Here is a 13,264-nt window from a genome sequence, read left to right on the forward strand (position 1 = left end):
AAACATAGCATTGTTTCATTTGAGTTTGATTAGGGCCCTTTTTGTTAATAGTTAGCAGATAATATACAATGTCAGGGCCCAGGACCACACAAAATAGAGAAGTAGTCGCACTTAAACTACAGCAACATTCATGAAAAAAATCTGTTGCCTGTTCCCTAATCACTGCAAGGAACAGGATACAGGAATAGAAGTTCTCTCTCTCCTGTTGAGTACAAGCTGGAGACATAGGCTTGTGTGAACCTTACAAACTTCAGTGGGGCTGAGGGCCAGGTGCTGCTGTGTCAGGGAAATTCCAAGCACAAATCCAAGCTGGGCAGAAAATGGATCAAAACTAGCCCTAGGGAGAAAGATTTGGAGGTGTTTGTGGATGAGAAGCTCATCATGACCTGGAAAAGTGCACTTGTGGTCCAGAAAGCCAGCTGCATCCTGGGCTTCACCAAGAGAAGTTGAAGTTCACCATCAGGTTGAGGGAGGGGATTCTGTCCCTCTGGTCTGCTCTTGTGAGACCTCACCTGCCGTGCTCTGTCCAGCTCTGGGGCCTCAATGTAAGAAAGGCCTTTTGTAAGGAGTCTAGAGAAAAAACACTAAATCACAGGGCTGGAGCACCTCTGCCATGAAGACAGGCTGAGAGAGCTGGTGCTGTTCAGCCTGGAGAGAAGAAAGATCCATGGAGACCTCGGAGCACCTTCCAGTACCTAAAGGGCCTAAAGGAGGCTAGAGGGGGATATTTTATAAGGATATGCTCAATAGGACAAGGATGAATTGCCTTAAGGTGAAGTGCACTGTCCTTCTATTCAGTGCACAGTCCTTTACTCTCTCTGCCTCACTGGGTACATTCCTCCTGTGGAAGAAAGGGTCAAAGTTTGCAAGCTGCACTTGTCAGCAGTCAGCAGTGTAAACTTTATTTTAGTTGGAATCTGATAATGGTCTCCTGAAGCTCAAAATAACAAAGACTCCAACTCAAGGCATCAACATCTACTACCATTTTAATCTGATAGAAAGACAGCAGAGGCCGTGAGAGAGTTCAGGAGACTGTGCAACTGGCAGAGTCAGAAGGAAACTACTGATTTGAAACTGCGATTGAGCATTCCCCTGTTGCCATTTTTCCTGCCAGAGCTGTCTTTCCCACAGACCAGGGTCCCTTGATCTCTCAAGCCACAAGTTCAACCCTTAGTCAAACAGTAGGTCAAGCAGCACAACCGTAGTGTATCTTTCTTGCTGCAGATATTAAACTTTAGGGCCCACTTGCTGAGCAGCTACAACCTACAATTTACAAGCCCTGGCATCCGTCCTGTGTTTCATGTACCATGACTGGCTTTACTAATTGGCTGAATAGCATAATTATGCATTCAACACAAAAATGCATGCTAGTTTTGCATTTGGCATGTGTATCCTTGCCATTCTTTGAGCTTTTTTAGTTTACCAGGGAGTTCTGCATTTTAAGTGAGTAGAGGGTATGTAGCTCCCTGCAAGTGCTCCTAGCTTCAGCTGAGCTTCATTCTTGTTTTCACTATCAGAATGAGCAAGTCTCACCACTCCTGAACTCAGTATGAGGCATATGTGGTAACTGATAATTTTCCTCATAATTCTAAAAGTGATATTAATTTAAAGAAGTACTGTGCATTCAGGAGTTTATGGTTTGGATCATTTTTCTCATCTGCGCTAAGAAAAGGAGTCCTTTTACCCTGTAATCTTTTCACAATTTGCTTTGCATAATTTCTCTGACTACTTTGGCTTGGTTTTTATCTCCTTCCAGCTTCAAACCTTTGATTAAAATTAGATCAAAGTGTGTGTTTTCAAAATTGAGTAAAATACTCAGCTATTATCAGCAATGCCCTTGTAGAAGTATCTCACACTGGTAATACCTTAGTTCTAGCTGGAAAAGCCCAGTGTAAAAGAACAGGGTGGCTGATGGATGTGGCTTTGATTTCGCCAGGGAAGGACTTAAAGGAAGATGAGTCTTTTGGGCTACTGATCATCTCAAGAGCTCTGAGGTCACTCTTTGGGTAGGAAATGAGATGATCAGTAACAGCTACGACTGAGATGAGGTTTGGGTTGGAGCAGCTTCTTCCACCTTCTCACATATGTGACTTTGCATTCCTGACATGCTTTACTTCAGATCTTGCATGTCAGGCCCATTTTTCTCTTGACTCCAGGTATTCTGAGGAACATTTGTAAGACTTCATACGATGCCTTTAGCTTTGTGGTTGAGTTGTGTGTGTGTGTGTGTGTATGTATGCATGCAACCACACCTCATCTCGCTTCTGTTTCACCCAGATGAATGGTAATTACTCAGCCTTCATATGCTGGTTTTCTTCCAAGGAGTTTGTAGGTGAGATAACTCAGGGATGCTTTTGCAACCTGTCAGCAAGCAATTTCAAAATGTTTGTATATAAAACAGATATGATCCAAGGGGAACAACTAAAATTCTTGTGTAGTAATGTCACTCTTTTCAGCGGTCTCCACAGCACACCAAGCTGATTCATAGAATAGAATAGAACAGTTTGGGTTGGAAGGGTCCTCCAAACACCATCTAGTACTTTGTTGCTGCCTGTTCTGAGCTTCCCTTCCCCCTCCCCAAGACAAGCCAGCACTTGCCTCTGCCATGTGCTCTGACCTCCTTTGTTCCAAGCGTGGGCAAAACCAAATGTAACTCAAACTTGTCAGCAGTGTCTGATTGGCCGGTCACCCCGGGTCTGGCCCCAGTCCTCCCCTTTCCCCTTCTCCGAATAAAAGAAGGGCCCAAGAGGGGGCCCACCCTCTTTGGCTTTGCACCCCTTCTGCGAACATCTGTGTGTCTCTGTCTCTGTTTGAAAGCTTCTAATTTCAGGAATTGGCAACGGAAGGCTGTATTTCTGCCTCTTTGCTTCTGCTGGTGGTATCAGCTTTGCAGCTACCATTTTGCCGCTTTCAGAGCTACTGAAATGCTGGATTGCCCGTGCTATCTCTCTAGGCTGCCCGACGCTTTCTAAGGCATTGAACTACAAGCATAGCTGGTAAAAAGCTGTGAGTATTTCCACAGTCCTTTCCCTCCCTGCAGTGAGCAGGGACATCTTCAAGTGGACTGTGGTGGCCGGTTGACCTGTGGTTCAAGAGACAGAGAGAGTTCTTGGTAAGACAGTCACTGGCGCCAAAGACCTACCGGTTATGGTGATGGAAAGGAGCCTCTCCCAGGATGCCTTGTTTGGTTATGGTAATGTACCCCAGCTATGCTTCCCCGGTTGGCTCCTGGTGTTAGCCACACCCCTGTACTTAAGCTCGAGCTGTCACATGCTCAGGGTCATTTGCCTCTAGAACCCTTCACAAGTTGTAGCAATAAACTGCTTTCGTGGAACTCTACACAAGGACCCTTCTCAACTCCTTGCCATCGGCTTAATATTACTGAAGCCATCCCTGTGTCTGTGTGCTTATGCATGTGAGCCACAGAACCCTAGGGGACTCAGTAATAATGGACCAGGTGGGTCACAGCCCTGTCCAACATGACAGTGAATGTTTCCAGGGATGGGGCATCTACCACCTCCCTGGGAAACTTGTGCCAGTGGCTCACCACCCACATTGTAAAAAATTTCTTCTTTATATCTAGTCTGAATCCACCCTTTTTTAGTTTAAAACCATGTGTTGACCTATTGCAACAGGCCCTACTAAAAAGTCTGTCCCCATCAGTACTGGGTTTGTGTGGCAAGGCTTTGGTAGCAAGGGGCTACAGTGATGGCTTCTGTGATGAGCCCTGGAAGCTTCCACTGTGTCTGACAGAGCCAATGCCAACCAGCTCCGAGATGGACCCACTGCTGGGCAAGGCTGAGCCCACCAGTAATTGCAGCAGCACCTCTGGGACAGCAGATTTTAGAAGGGGAAGAAAGTTACTGTGCAAAAGCAATTAGAGCCAGACTAGAGAGGAGTGAAAAATGTGTGAGACGAACAGCCCTGCAGACCCCAAGGCCAGTGCAGAAGGGTGGAAGGAGGTGCTCCAAGTGTCAGCAGAGATTCCTCTGCAGCCCGTGGTGCAGGCCATGATGAGCACCCTGGCTGCCCAGAGCAGTATTCAGTTGTCTGAAAACAGGCTCTGCAGTTTCACTTCAGGTGTTGGGAGAAGTCTCACCTGGCCTGCAGCTCTTACGTCAGAGCTGGACACAAGTGCTGCCCTGTACTGGTTTGCTCTGTCTAGAGGTTTTGGACACTCCATGAACTCCCAAATGGCACTGGCTGTTTTTCTGTTAGGAAACAAACACTCTCAGTACAGAATAATTCAAGTGCTTAAAGTTAGGTGCTTATCACACTTTAGGATGTCTGGCCTGATCCCAGGATGGCCTCTGTGTTGCATATGGTAATCCTATGGCAGTGAAATCGGCAGTGAAGAAGGTTAAACTGAAAAAAATAGTTGCATTGTGGGAGAAGATGTCAATTTTTGGCTTTGTTTCTCACTATCCAAGTCTATTTTAATTTGTAATAAATTATTTTTCCCTAAGTGGAATCTGTTTTCAGATTGCCATATGATGGTAATGGGCAGATAATATCTCTGTCTTCACTTCAACCCATGAGCTTTTTCATCTTATTTCCTGCCTCGGTCTTGTTGTGGAGAGCATGTGATTGAAGACAGATTTACACTGTATGTTACACTTGCATTTAATTGTAACATAATATACTGCACCTGTGCCCAATCCATGGCGTGTAAGAACATGTCACAACTAACAACTTACAGTAATAGGACTGTATTTTAAGTGGTAGAAGCCACTTGGCTGCTGCTCGTTGTTCAACCTCAGCATTGCTAGTGCCCTTGTCACTTTAAAAAGACGTACGCATAGAAATAAATGCATTTCATACATTCTTGCTGTTGCTATTCTTGCCTTCTTCCTCCACTGATGTTATTATCATGTGAGGTCTAATTTTGATAGTAATCTCCAAAAGCCCTTGTCACTTTGCTGTCTATTATGTGCCAGTCCTACACCTGTGGTGCTATATAAATGCTAATAATACATCAATATGCTCATTCTTTTTGAATTCTGTAGGTGGAATTCCATCTGGTTTGTATATGTCAATTCAGATGCTGGTGTGAAATGTCATTGCTGTTCAGAATTTGTGATGGCTTATGAGCAGTTGGGAAATGACAGGAAAAATCACAAAACTGGACGTGTTTATCATTTGAACAAAGACATCCAGCCCTATGCTTAAGACAGTGGCTGTGACTGGTGCAGAATACCCAAGTGGTGTAATTTTTCTCTGAAAAGCCTTAGTTTAAGTAATTGGGACATTAACCAGTCTTTTCTGCTTTTTCTGAATATTTTCAGCTCATCAAAATGTATTTAAGAAAATTTTGATACTCGGAGTACTGAAGTTTCTTTCACAAAATGTATCTACTTTGTCCTTTGGGAGTGAGTGGTAGGAATTTGGAGCAATCCCAGCCTCCCAGAAAAGCGTTCCTGCCTTCAGCCATATAACTGGTCTCAAATGGGTGAGTCCTCAGTTCCAGAAAGGTCAGTCTTGGCTTCTGTGTCCCCATGAAGGGACTCAGCAGCAGGGAGTGATGTGCAAGGTCAGAGCAAGTTTGTGCAAAATGTAACGATTCTATGAATGTATGTTTTGGCTATTCCTTGGGCTGCAGTTGTTTCCTTCCCCATGAGGTACTGATGGATTTGAATAAAGTAGACTAGGAAAACTTGATCTCGAGAACCTTGTAATTCTAAGTGCAAGTTGCTAGAGAACCCAGGAAATAAATTTGCAACTTTTCCCAGTTGCAAATTGGATGATATCTGGAAGTGTTCTTGCTGGCCGATCTAAATTCTGTTCTCAGTTGCTCCATGTACACATTCCTTGCTAACGATTAATGTTACCATGGATTAAAAAGGGAAGCAATTCAGTGTTTCATTGGTAAAGAGAAAACAAGTTTTCCCTTAATTTCATCTCTTGGCCACTTCCACTGGAACACATTGTGAACAAGCCTAAAACAGGAACTTTCAAAACCAGAAACTCCTAATAACTAATAGAAATTAGCCTCTTAAGTAGTATATGTGCATTGTGTGGTGCACAGCCTGGATACATATTTGTTACAGAAGATACACATGCAGCTACACAGGAGCTGTCTGGTGGGGTGAAGCTAAGAAGTGGAAGAGTTTTGTTTCATTTGGAAAATTGTATCATCATCGCCTAGCGATTAAGGCTGGTTAGGCAGCGTGAGAGTTGAGAAGCAAAGAAGACAGGGACAGCCCTGGGGCTGTGGGTGGAAAGGGGAGGAGGAGAAGGAGGAGGAGGAGGAGGAGGAGGAAGGCAGCTGCTTGCCAGCCCTCAGAGCCTGCCAAGCTGCCGGCCGGTGCTGACCGTATGGCCAGGAGCAGGAGCAAGGCCGCCCTCCGTGCGTGGCTCGTGTGCCCTGGGCTGCTCGGCTGTTTCTTGCTGGGCTTTCTTACAGGTGAGTGCAGAGACCCAGGGGCTCAGCTCCCGGCTTCTTTCCCCTGCACATACTTGTGTGCAACGCCTGATGTGATTAACTCACCATCAGGGAGATTATAGTGCTCTTTAGCGACATGGTAAAGTACTTGTCCCACTGCTTTTCTAAGAAGTTTTTCTCTCAAGCATTTTTGGTCTTTAGGGAGTGAGGAACAGAGTGGTTCCGTGCTTCAGCTCAGGACGAGCCCTGGTGAACTGGCAGCTTCCCGAAACAGGCAGCCAGGCTTTCAAAGAGGAAAGATTAATACAAGAGTTTGAGACTTCAGCGATTGCAAGATCTCCCAGATTGTTTAAATTTTTATTTCCTGTTTTTTACTGAAGATATATTTAAATACTCCTATTCAGTTGCTATTTTAGAAATTAAGGGTAGAATGTAGAGAAGGAGGAGGAGTTTGACTGACAGCCAAGTTACTGAAATTTTCATCATGCACAATGAACTTTGCTAGAGATTCTTTTCTGATGTCACTTGCAGCATTTGATTTTAAATCTAAAACTGCATGTCCTTTTTAAACTTGTGTTGTAACACAAACCTAAGGCTAAAGCATGAAAGAAAAATCCATGAGGGCTATTAAATATATAAAATATTAGTTTAATTTAGGAGATCCCTGAGCGGCAAATTTCTGGTACTTGCGCTGTGCTTATACATTTCCCTGAACATCATCGTTTGGCCCTGCTCCAAAACAGGACACTGGGAAAAATGGACTTTTGGTCTGATCAAGCATCACTCTTCAGTTCAGAGAGTTACTACAATTGTATTTAAGTGTAACAGATCATATATACTGTGCATGTGACAGCACATATATTTGTCTTTCTTACAAAAAATTTCCCAGTTTGGGATTGTCTAGCTATAATAATAAAAGGATTTTTTTTTTTTGGTTGTTATTTTCTTAAGACAAACTCATACAGTTGATATACCCTCTCCTACTACTATTTATGGTTAATGAATAAACATTTTAAAACTGGATTGGGTGACAGTTAACTTTATTCTTTTAATTGTTAAATAGACTAAACCCACCCTTCCCCAAGTCTGTAACTATTACAGTGCTGTCAGGGTGGCTGTTGAGTCCTAGACCTTCCATTTAAATATGCTAACATATATGTTTTAAAATATATGCATAAACTAAATAAAGTAAATTCACCATGAGTATCAGGAGTTCAAACCTCACATTGCAAACAGTTAATTGAGAATTCAAACTATAGTTTAGAATTAATGAGAGACAAGTGCCTTAAAAAGGGGATTTACCAGGGATTTAGGGTGTAGTTTTTTCATTATGATACTTTTAGGCATTTCAGTCAATGAAATATATTTTACTTTTCTGCTTCACTTCTCTGAGCCTACAGACACTGACAGAGGGTGCTCTAAGCTCTGCTCATCCTTGTGGTTTTAACTGTTTAGTACCACAGGTGGCACCTGCGCTCAAACATGTGAGGACATTCTTGCTAAGTCGGAAACTTTTCAAATGTGTTTCAGGATGGTTTACAAAACTGACGGAGAAAAACCCCAACTCTTCAGATGTCCGTCAAAATGTGAGACAGAAACTTGTGGCTGAAATGAAAGCAGAGAACATCAGGAAATTTCTTCGGTAAGCCTTGTGCATCCTGTTTTTTGAACAATGTTATCAGGCAAGAAAGCCAGAAAGTAATAACATCAGCTCCAAGGAAGGGCCTCTGAAAGCAGAGCTTTTAAGATGCTTTGGAAGTATTTAGTTTGTATGGAATGTCTGAGGGAAGAAGAGAGAGGCTTACAACTCTTCTGTTCCCCCTTCCCCATTTTTGAAGTTGCCTTTTTGAAGTGGCTGTACTGTCAAGTGTACTTCCCTCAGCTGCATTACTGCCAGTGCTTACCAGTCTTCATGATTTCCCATCTTCTTGGTTTAAAGAAGCATGATTTTTTTTTCTTGCAAGTGTCTGAAGCTCTAACATCAGATACCTTTGCTTTCTTTCAGACTGAGATGATTTTACTGTATTTGGGATACAATGATTGACATGAATTACATCTGACTGATCATCTGCTCAGTGTCTCCTTAAACTTTCCATTTGAGCAGCTAGTCTGAGTAGAAAATTAATCTGTTAAAAATTAATGCTACAGATTTGCAGAGCACTGAGTTGCATGTATGCTTACAGCTGATATTTCCTTTAGTGTGGCCATACTGGATAATGTGCTGTTAATTGGGAGCTCTGACATCCCATTATACCCTGTCTTCTGTTTTAGAGATAAAGGGCTCTGTCCATGGTCAGTGTGCTTGTACAGTTGATTAAGGTTTGCATGATGCAATTGTTAGTAAATAATCTTTTTTTGCATCCCAGTGCATCCATGCAGTTCTTTCAAAACATCTAAAATGCTAGGGATAGAAAAAACCTTTTTTTTTCCCCACAGAAAATGAAAAAAACACACATTATTGTGTATATTTATATTTTCTACAGAAGAAAAAATATATTTATGTGAAAAGTAAATATATACAAACTCTGGTTATAAAAGTGTTGGTATTCAGCATGTAAGTCAGCAGCTGCAACAAGAACATCAAAGGATTACTGACAAATTAGATTTCTATACATTTATTCTAAACCCAAAAGGTTTCATACCTAATATCAATTAGCTTTTTAAGTCTACAGGCCTAATCTTATTTTGTATTTCTTGCTTTCAGTACATTGCAGAGTTCCTGAAAATTATGTTTGCGTGAGAATCTAGGCAACACAGCATGAAACAGCTCTGTAATTATGCCAAAGTCTCTTGGCTGTGGGACATTAATGGCTTCTCATTTGTCTGCTTGCTTTGGTGATGGGCCAAATGCTTCATGCTGATTGGGGGTTTTTTTGCCTAAATTCAAATAAAAATCAGGAACTGCAGAAAAATTGTATTAACACACTATCCAAAAAATTTGTTAAAAGCATAAAAAAATGTGAACTTGAGAATTTTGGTCCATGTTCTTAGTTTTTCACAGTACTAAATCTGCTTTTATCAAGTGGGGAAAAAATCTGTGAGTCTCAGAAAATGCAGACACTTTGGTCTTAACATTGTATCATAGCTCTGAAAAGGATTAAACTGCTTAGAAGGGAAAATGTGGAAAAAAAAAAATCATCATGTGTGTTTTTCCTGACGGCATATGTAGTATTTAGTACACTTAAAGAATTAAAAGGTACTTAAAATGCTTGTGAGAATTAAAGTGCAAGAAGACAACAAGCAACAAGGTTTGGCAAAGGTTGCTCCCAGACTTTGGTGCGTACCCACATAGTTTAAAGAGCGGGGATGGCAACAGCACAGAGGGTGTGGTATACTTAGAGAATCTGGATGCATTCAGATCTTGGGGCCAGGTGGGACTCATGTGAAAGACCTTGATATTATGATTGCAATGTTGCTGTAGTTGAGAGGTTCTGATGATTGAAGGAGGCCGCAGGTGGCTGAAAAAGGCTGATATTGTGCCCCTCCTTTAGTAAGGGCAACCTGGAGAGACCGTGAGCTGGTCGGCTTCAGGTCTGGAAGGGCGACAAAACATCCTTCTGGAATCTGTTTCCAAACACATGAAGGACAGAAATACAGTTAGGAACAGTCAGCATTTATTTCCTATTTGTTTGTGTGATCAGCACGATTGCATTCTGTAAGGAAATGACTGGCTACGTGCATGAGGCATTATAGTGGCTGTAACATCCTTGACTTCAAAAAGGCTTTGAATATCATTCTCCTTTGGAAGCTGAGGAAGTACACACTGCAGAACATGGGCTGAAAACAGTCTGAAGTGATATTAATCATGGTATTTGCTACCACTTATTAATGGTAATTAATAAGTAATTGCTGGTATCTGACATCTGTGGGGCAACCATTGACAAGTAGCCTGTTGGGAATTGGAAGGTGATGCTGAGTACCCGGCTGACTGATGAGCTTTCACCATTACTTACTTGTTCAGTGGGCCGAACAAACTGCAGACAGATTTCTTTAGGGTAGTCCAGAGGGACTGGATCCTGTTCCTGACTGTTTATCACCAGTATGTGTTTTCTGATATGGAAGTAAATGTTAAGAAGGATTTTGTTACTCAGGCTTTTGAAAAAGAAGAAAAAAGAGCAAACCTATGCAGATAATTTAATGTAATGATTTTCAAGCTAAACTTATTAGGACACTTTATGCCCACAGTACAAATCCATCATCAGATACCAGAATTTTCTGGAAGGCTCCTTTCTGAATGTGTAGCTCTCCTATATTTATTTCTGCTTCTTGCATACTGCTAATGTTCTTTTGCTGAATATTTGACACTGATTTTCATTGCTTGTGTGTAGATGTGGCCGTTCCTGTCATGCAAAGAGAAAAGTTCAGCTGACTTATTTTAAGGCCTGAGGAAAGATCTTCTGCTCTGACTATATTTTCTACATGTCATGAAGCAGACTCTGATGAGCAATCATGTTATATAGCTCAAACTTTAAGACTTTACTGTCCATGGAATGTGTCTTGAAGATTAGCTTTATACACACTGATCCTATTTCACTATTGTATCTCTCTGCATTTGATGCTTACTAGTGGTTTTCTGTTTTATTCTAGCTCATTTACCAAGTTGCCTCACCTCGCAGGAACTGAAGAGAATCTTCTTCTTGCCAAAAAAATTCAAGGCCAGTGGAAGGAATTTGGACTGGATTCAGCAGAACTTGTTAATTATGATGTGCTTCTTTCATACCCAAATGAAAAGCAGCCAAACTACATTTCAGTAATTGATGATCAAGGGAATGAGGTGATCTTTTCAATGACAAAACTATATTTATGTAAAACCAAAAAAACCCCAGTGACTTCCTGTTAAAAAAACAGTGTCTTCCTCTGTATTCCTACCTACTCAGCTCAGCATGTGCTTTATATTATTAAAAAAATCCAGTGCAAAGGGAATTCATATTTAGAAATGGTTTTCCAGGCTATGCAGAAAACACAGCAGAGTGGCTGAGATCTCAGTGCCTCATAACAGAAGAGCAGGGATATGTGGTGAGGCTGCAGTTAACACCAGTAGACCATAAGGTGTTAGAAGAGTTCAGCTTAAGGATATATCTAGGCTAATCTCCTGCTTCCATAAACAGCCTTAAGTGGATGCACAGGGACGTTTAAGAACAAAGAAATGTACTTCAGGCATGCAGTTCTTCCCAGTGTCCTGCTGTTTTCAGCTCAGGGCTTTTCCAAATGTGCTGCAATTAGTCTCTTGAAAAAATCCTTGTTAGACCTTTTCCAAGTATTTATCCAGTCAGTGACCCTCATTACATCTCTCTTCCAAGTACCTATCCAAACCCTGCTTGAACATCTGTACAATATTTGCTTCCACAACATACTGAGGTAAGGAATGCAGAGATATTGTCAATTTTATGTAGTATTGCCTTGTTTTCCTTGCTCTGAACCTGATTCCACTGGCTTCCCATGGTGTCTCTGAAGTTAGTGTTGGAAGTACTAATGAACTAGTCAGTCTATAGACATCTTCTCCCTTTTCAATACCCAGGGAAATAAAGAAGTAGATGTAGATTCTGACAAGGAGCCTGAGCAAGGAAAGGAGGTGGAACTGCTAGAGAAGCATCATAGCATATAGGTAAGGATGAAGAGCCAGGATAGAAAGTAAGGAATATGTGCTCAGGGATGACATGAGCTTAGAGGTGAAAGAATGAAGAAATTCTTCCAGAAACCCTGTAACAGTGTCTCAACTATAATCTCACAAGGTGACAAAAGGTGGTCATGAACCTTAAAGCAACATGAGTTTTACAATACATAATGATAAAAGGCAGTATGTTTAACTGGAGCATTACCAGAAGAGACATGAAGAGAATAATAATAATAATAATAATAATACAGGTGGGAGAAACCACAAAAGACACCTGGGATGGCATGGATGAACCAGGTGTGTTTTACTGTCCCCACTTCTTGGCAATTTTCAGTTACTTCTTTCCTTAGGTTTAGGCAGTGGCTGATGAACATCTTCTGACACGTGATCCATCTCTTTGTATTTATATCTGCATTCTATTACAAAAGTTCAGCTCTGGATCCCTAGCTGTGTTTTTGTTTGAACTTGTGTGCTAGTTAGAATTGTATTTTTGCTAGCAATTTATGAAATTTATAGTTTAAACTGCTGAAAAAGCTAACTAACTTGGCAAAAGCCAAGGCTTTTGATATTTTTCATCCATAGGACTGCAGTATTTTGAAACAGTAATTATTTGACAAAGAGCCTGATGCACAGAAACTGAATAACTGTCTCTTTTGACTTTAGTTTAAACTATAACTAGCATTTGCTTAGTGTGTGAATTTGTGCCTGGAGTGTTTGACCAAAGACTACTGTTATTTTTTTGATAGGTTTTCAATACATCATTGTTTGAACCACCTCCACAGGGGTATGAAAATGTTACTGATATACTACCACCATATAATGCTTTTTCAGCACAAGGAGTGCCAGAGGTAAGAAAAGAAATTATGTCAGGGTACTATTACCTATTTTTTGAAATACTTTCTGGGACAGTTGCTCCAACTTCTCAAAATATTTGTTGTATTAGTTTTAATTACCATTTGTCTTAATTAAAGAACACTTAGGCACAGATAGGCCACATATTATGCAAAGGTTAGAAGTCTTTTATGACCAAAAAAAGGTCTTTCTTAAGTTGCTAGAACTCTGAATCACATAACAAGTGAAATGTTTTTATCTTGATGGAAAATTTAGGATACATCTCAGATTGCTCCATATTATTCAGTCATATGTAGAGGAGTTGTTTAAGGCACAGGTAGAAGCAGCAATATTTAAATCAAGTTGGAAGACATTTCAGATTAAATGAATGCCTTCAAAGGCCACAAAAGTTCCTCACTTAATCTGCTAATTCATTA

General features: G+C 41.1%; 1 protein-coding gene across 4 annotated transcripts in view; it reads left to right on the forward strand.

The window, feature by feature from the left end:
* Nucleotides 1–6,271: 6,271 nt before the first annotated feature.
* LOC125321524 (N-acetylated-alpha-linked acidic dipeptidase 2-like) overlaps nt 6,272–13,264 on the forward strand; it is a 32,465-nt gene continuing 25,472 nt past the window's right edge. For 3 of the 4 annotated variants that reach the window (XM_048294515.1, XM_048294518.1, XM_048294519.1), the window contains exons 1-4: nt 6,272–6,403; nt 7,913–8,024; nt 10,970–11,156; nt 12,743–12,844. In XM_048294515.1, the coding sequence (XP_048150472.1) occupies nt 6,316–6,403; nt 7,913–8,024; nt 10,970–11,156; nt 12,743–12,844 (489 nt within the window). In that variant the 5' untranslated portion in view covers nt 6,272–6,315. The remainder of the gene's footprint in view (nt 6,404–7,912; nt 8,025–10,969; nt 11,157–12,742; nt 12,845–13,264) is intronic. The other variant, XM_048294517.1, reaches the window with a different exon arrangement.

Source organism: Corvus hawaiiensis, chromosome 2, assembly GCF_020740725.1.
Source record: "Corvus hawaiiensis isolate bCorHaw1 chromosome 2, bCorHaw1.pri.cur, whole genome shotgun sequence".
In the NCBI taxonomy this organism is placed as follows: Eukaryota; Metazoa; Chordata; class Aves; order Passeriformes; family Corvidae; genus Corvus; species Corvus hawaiiensis.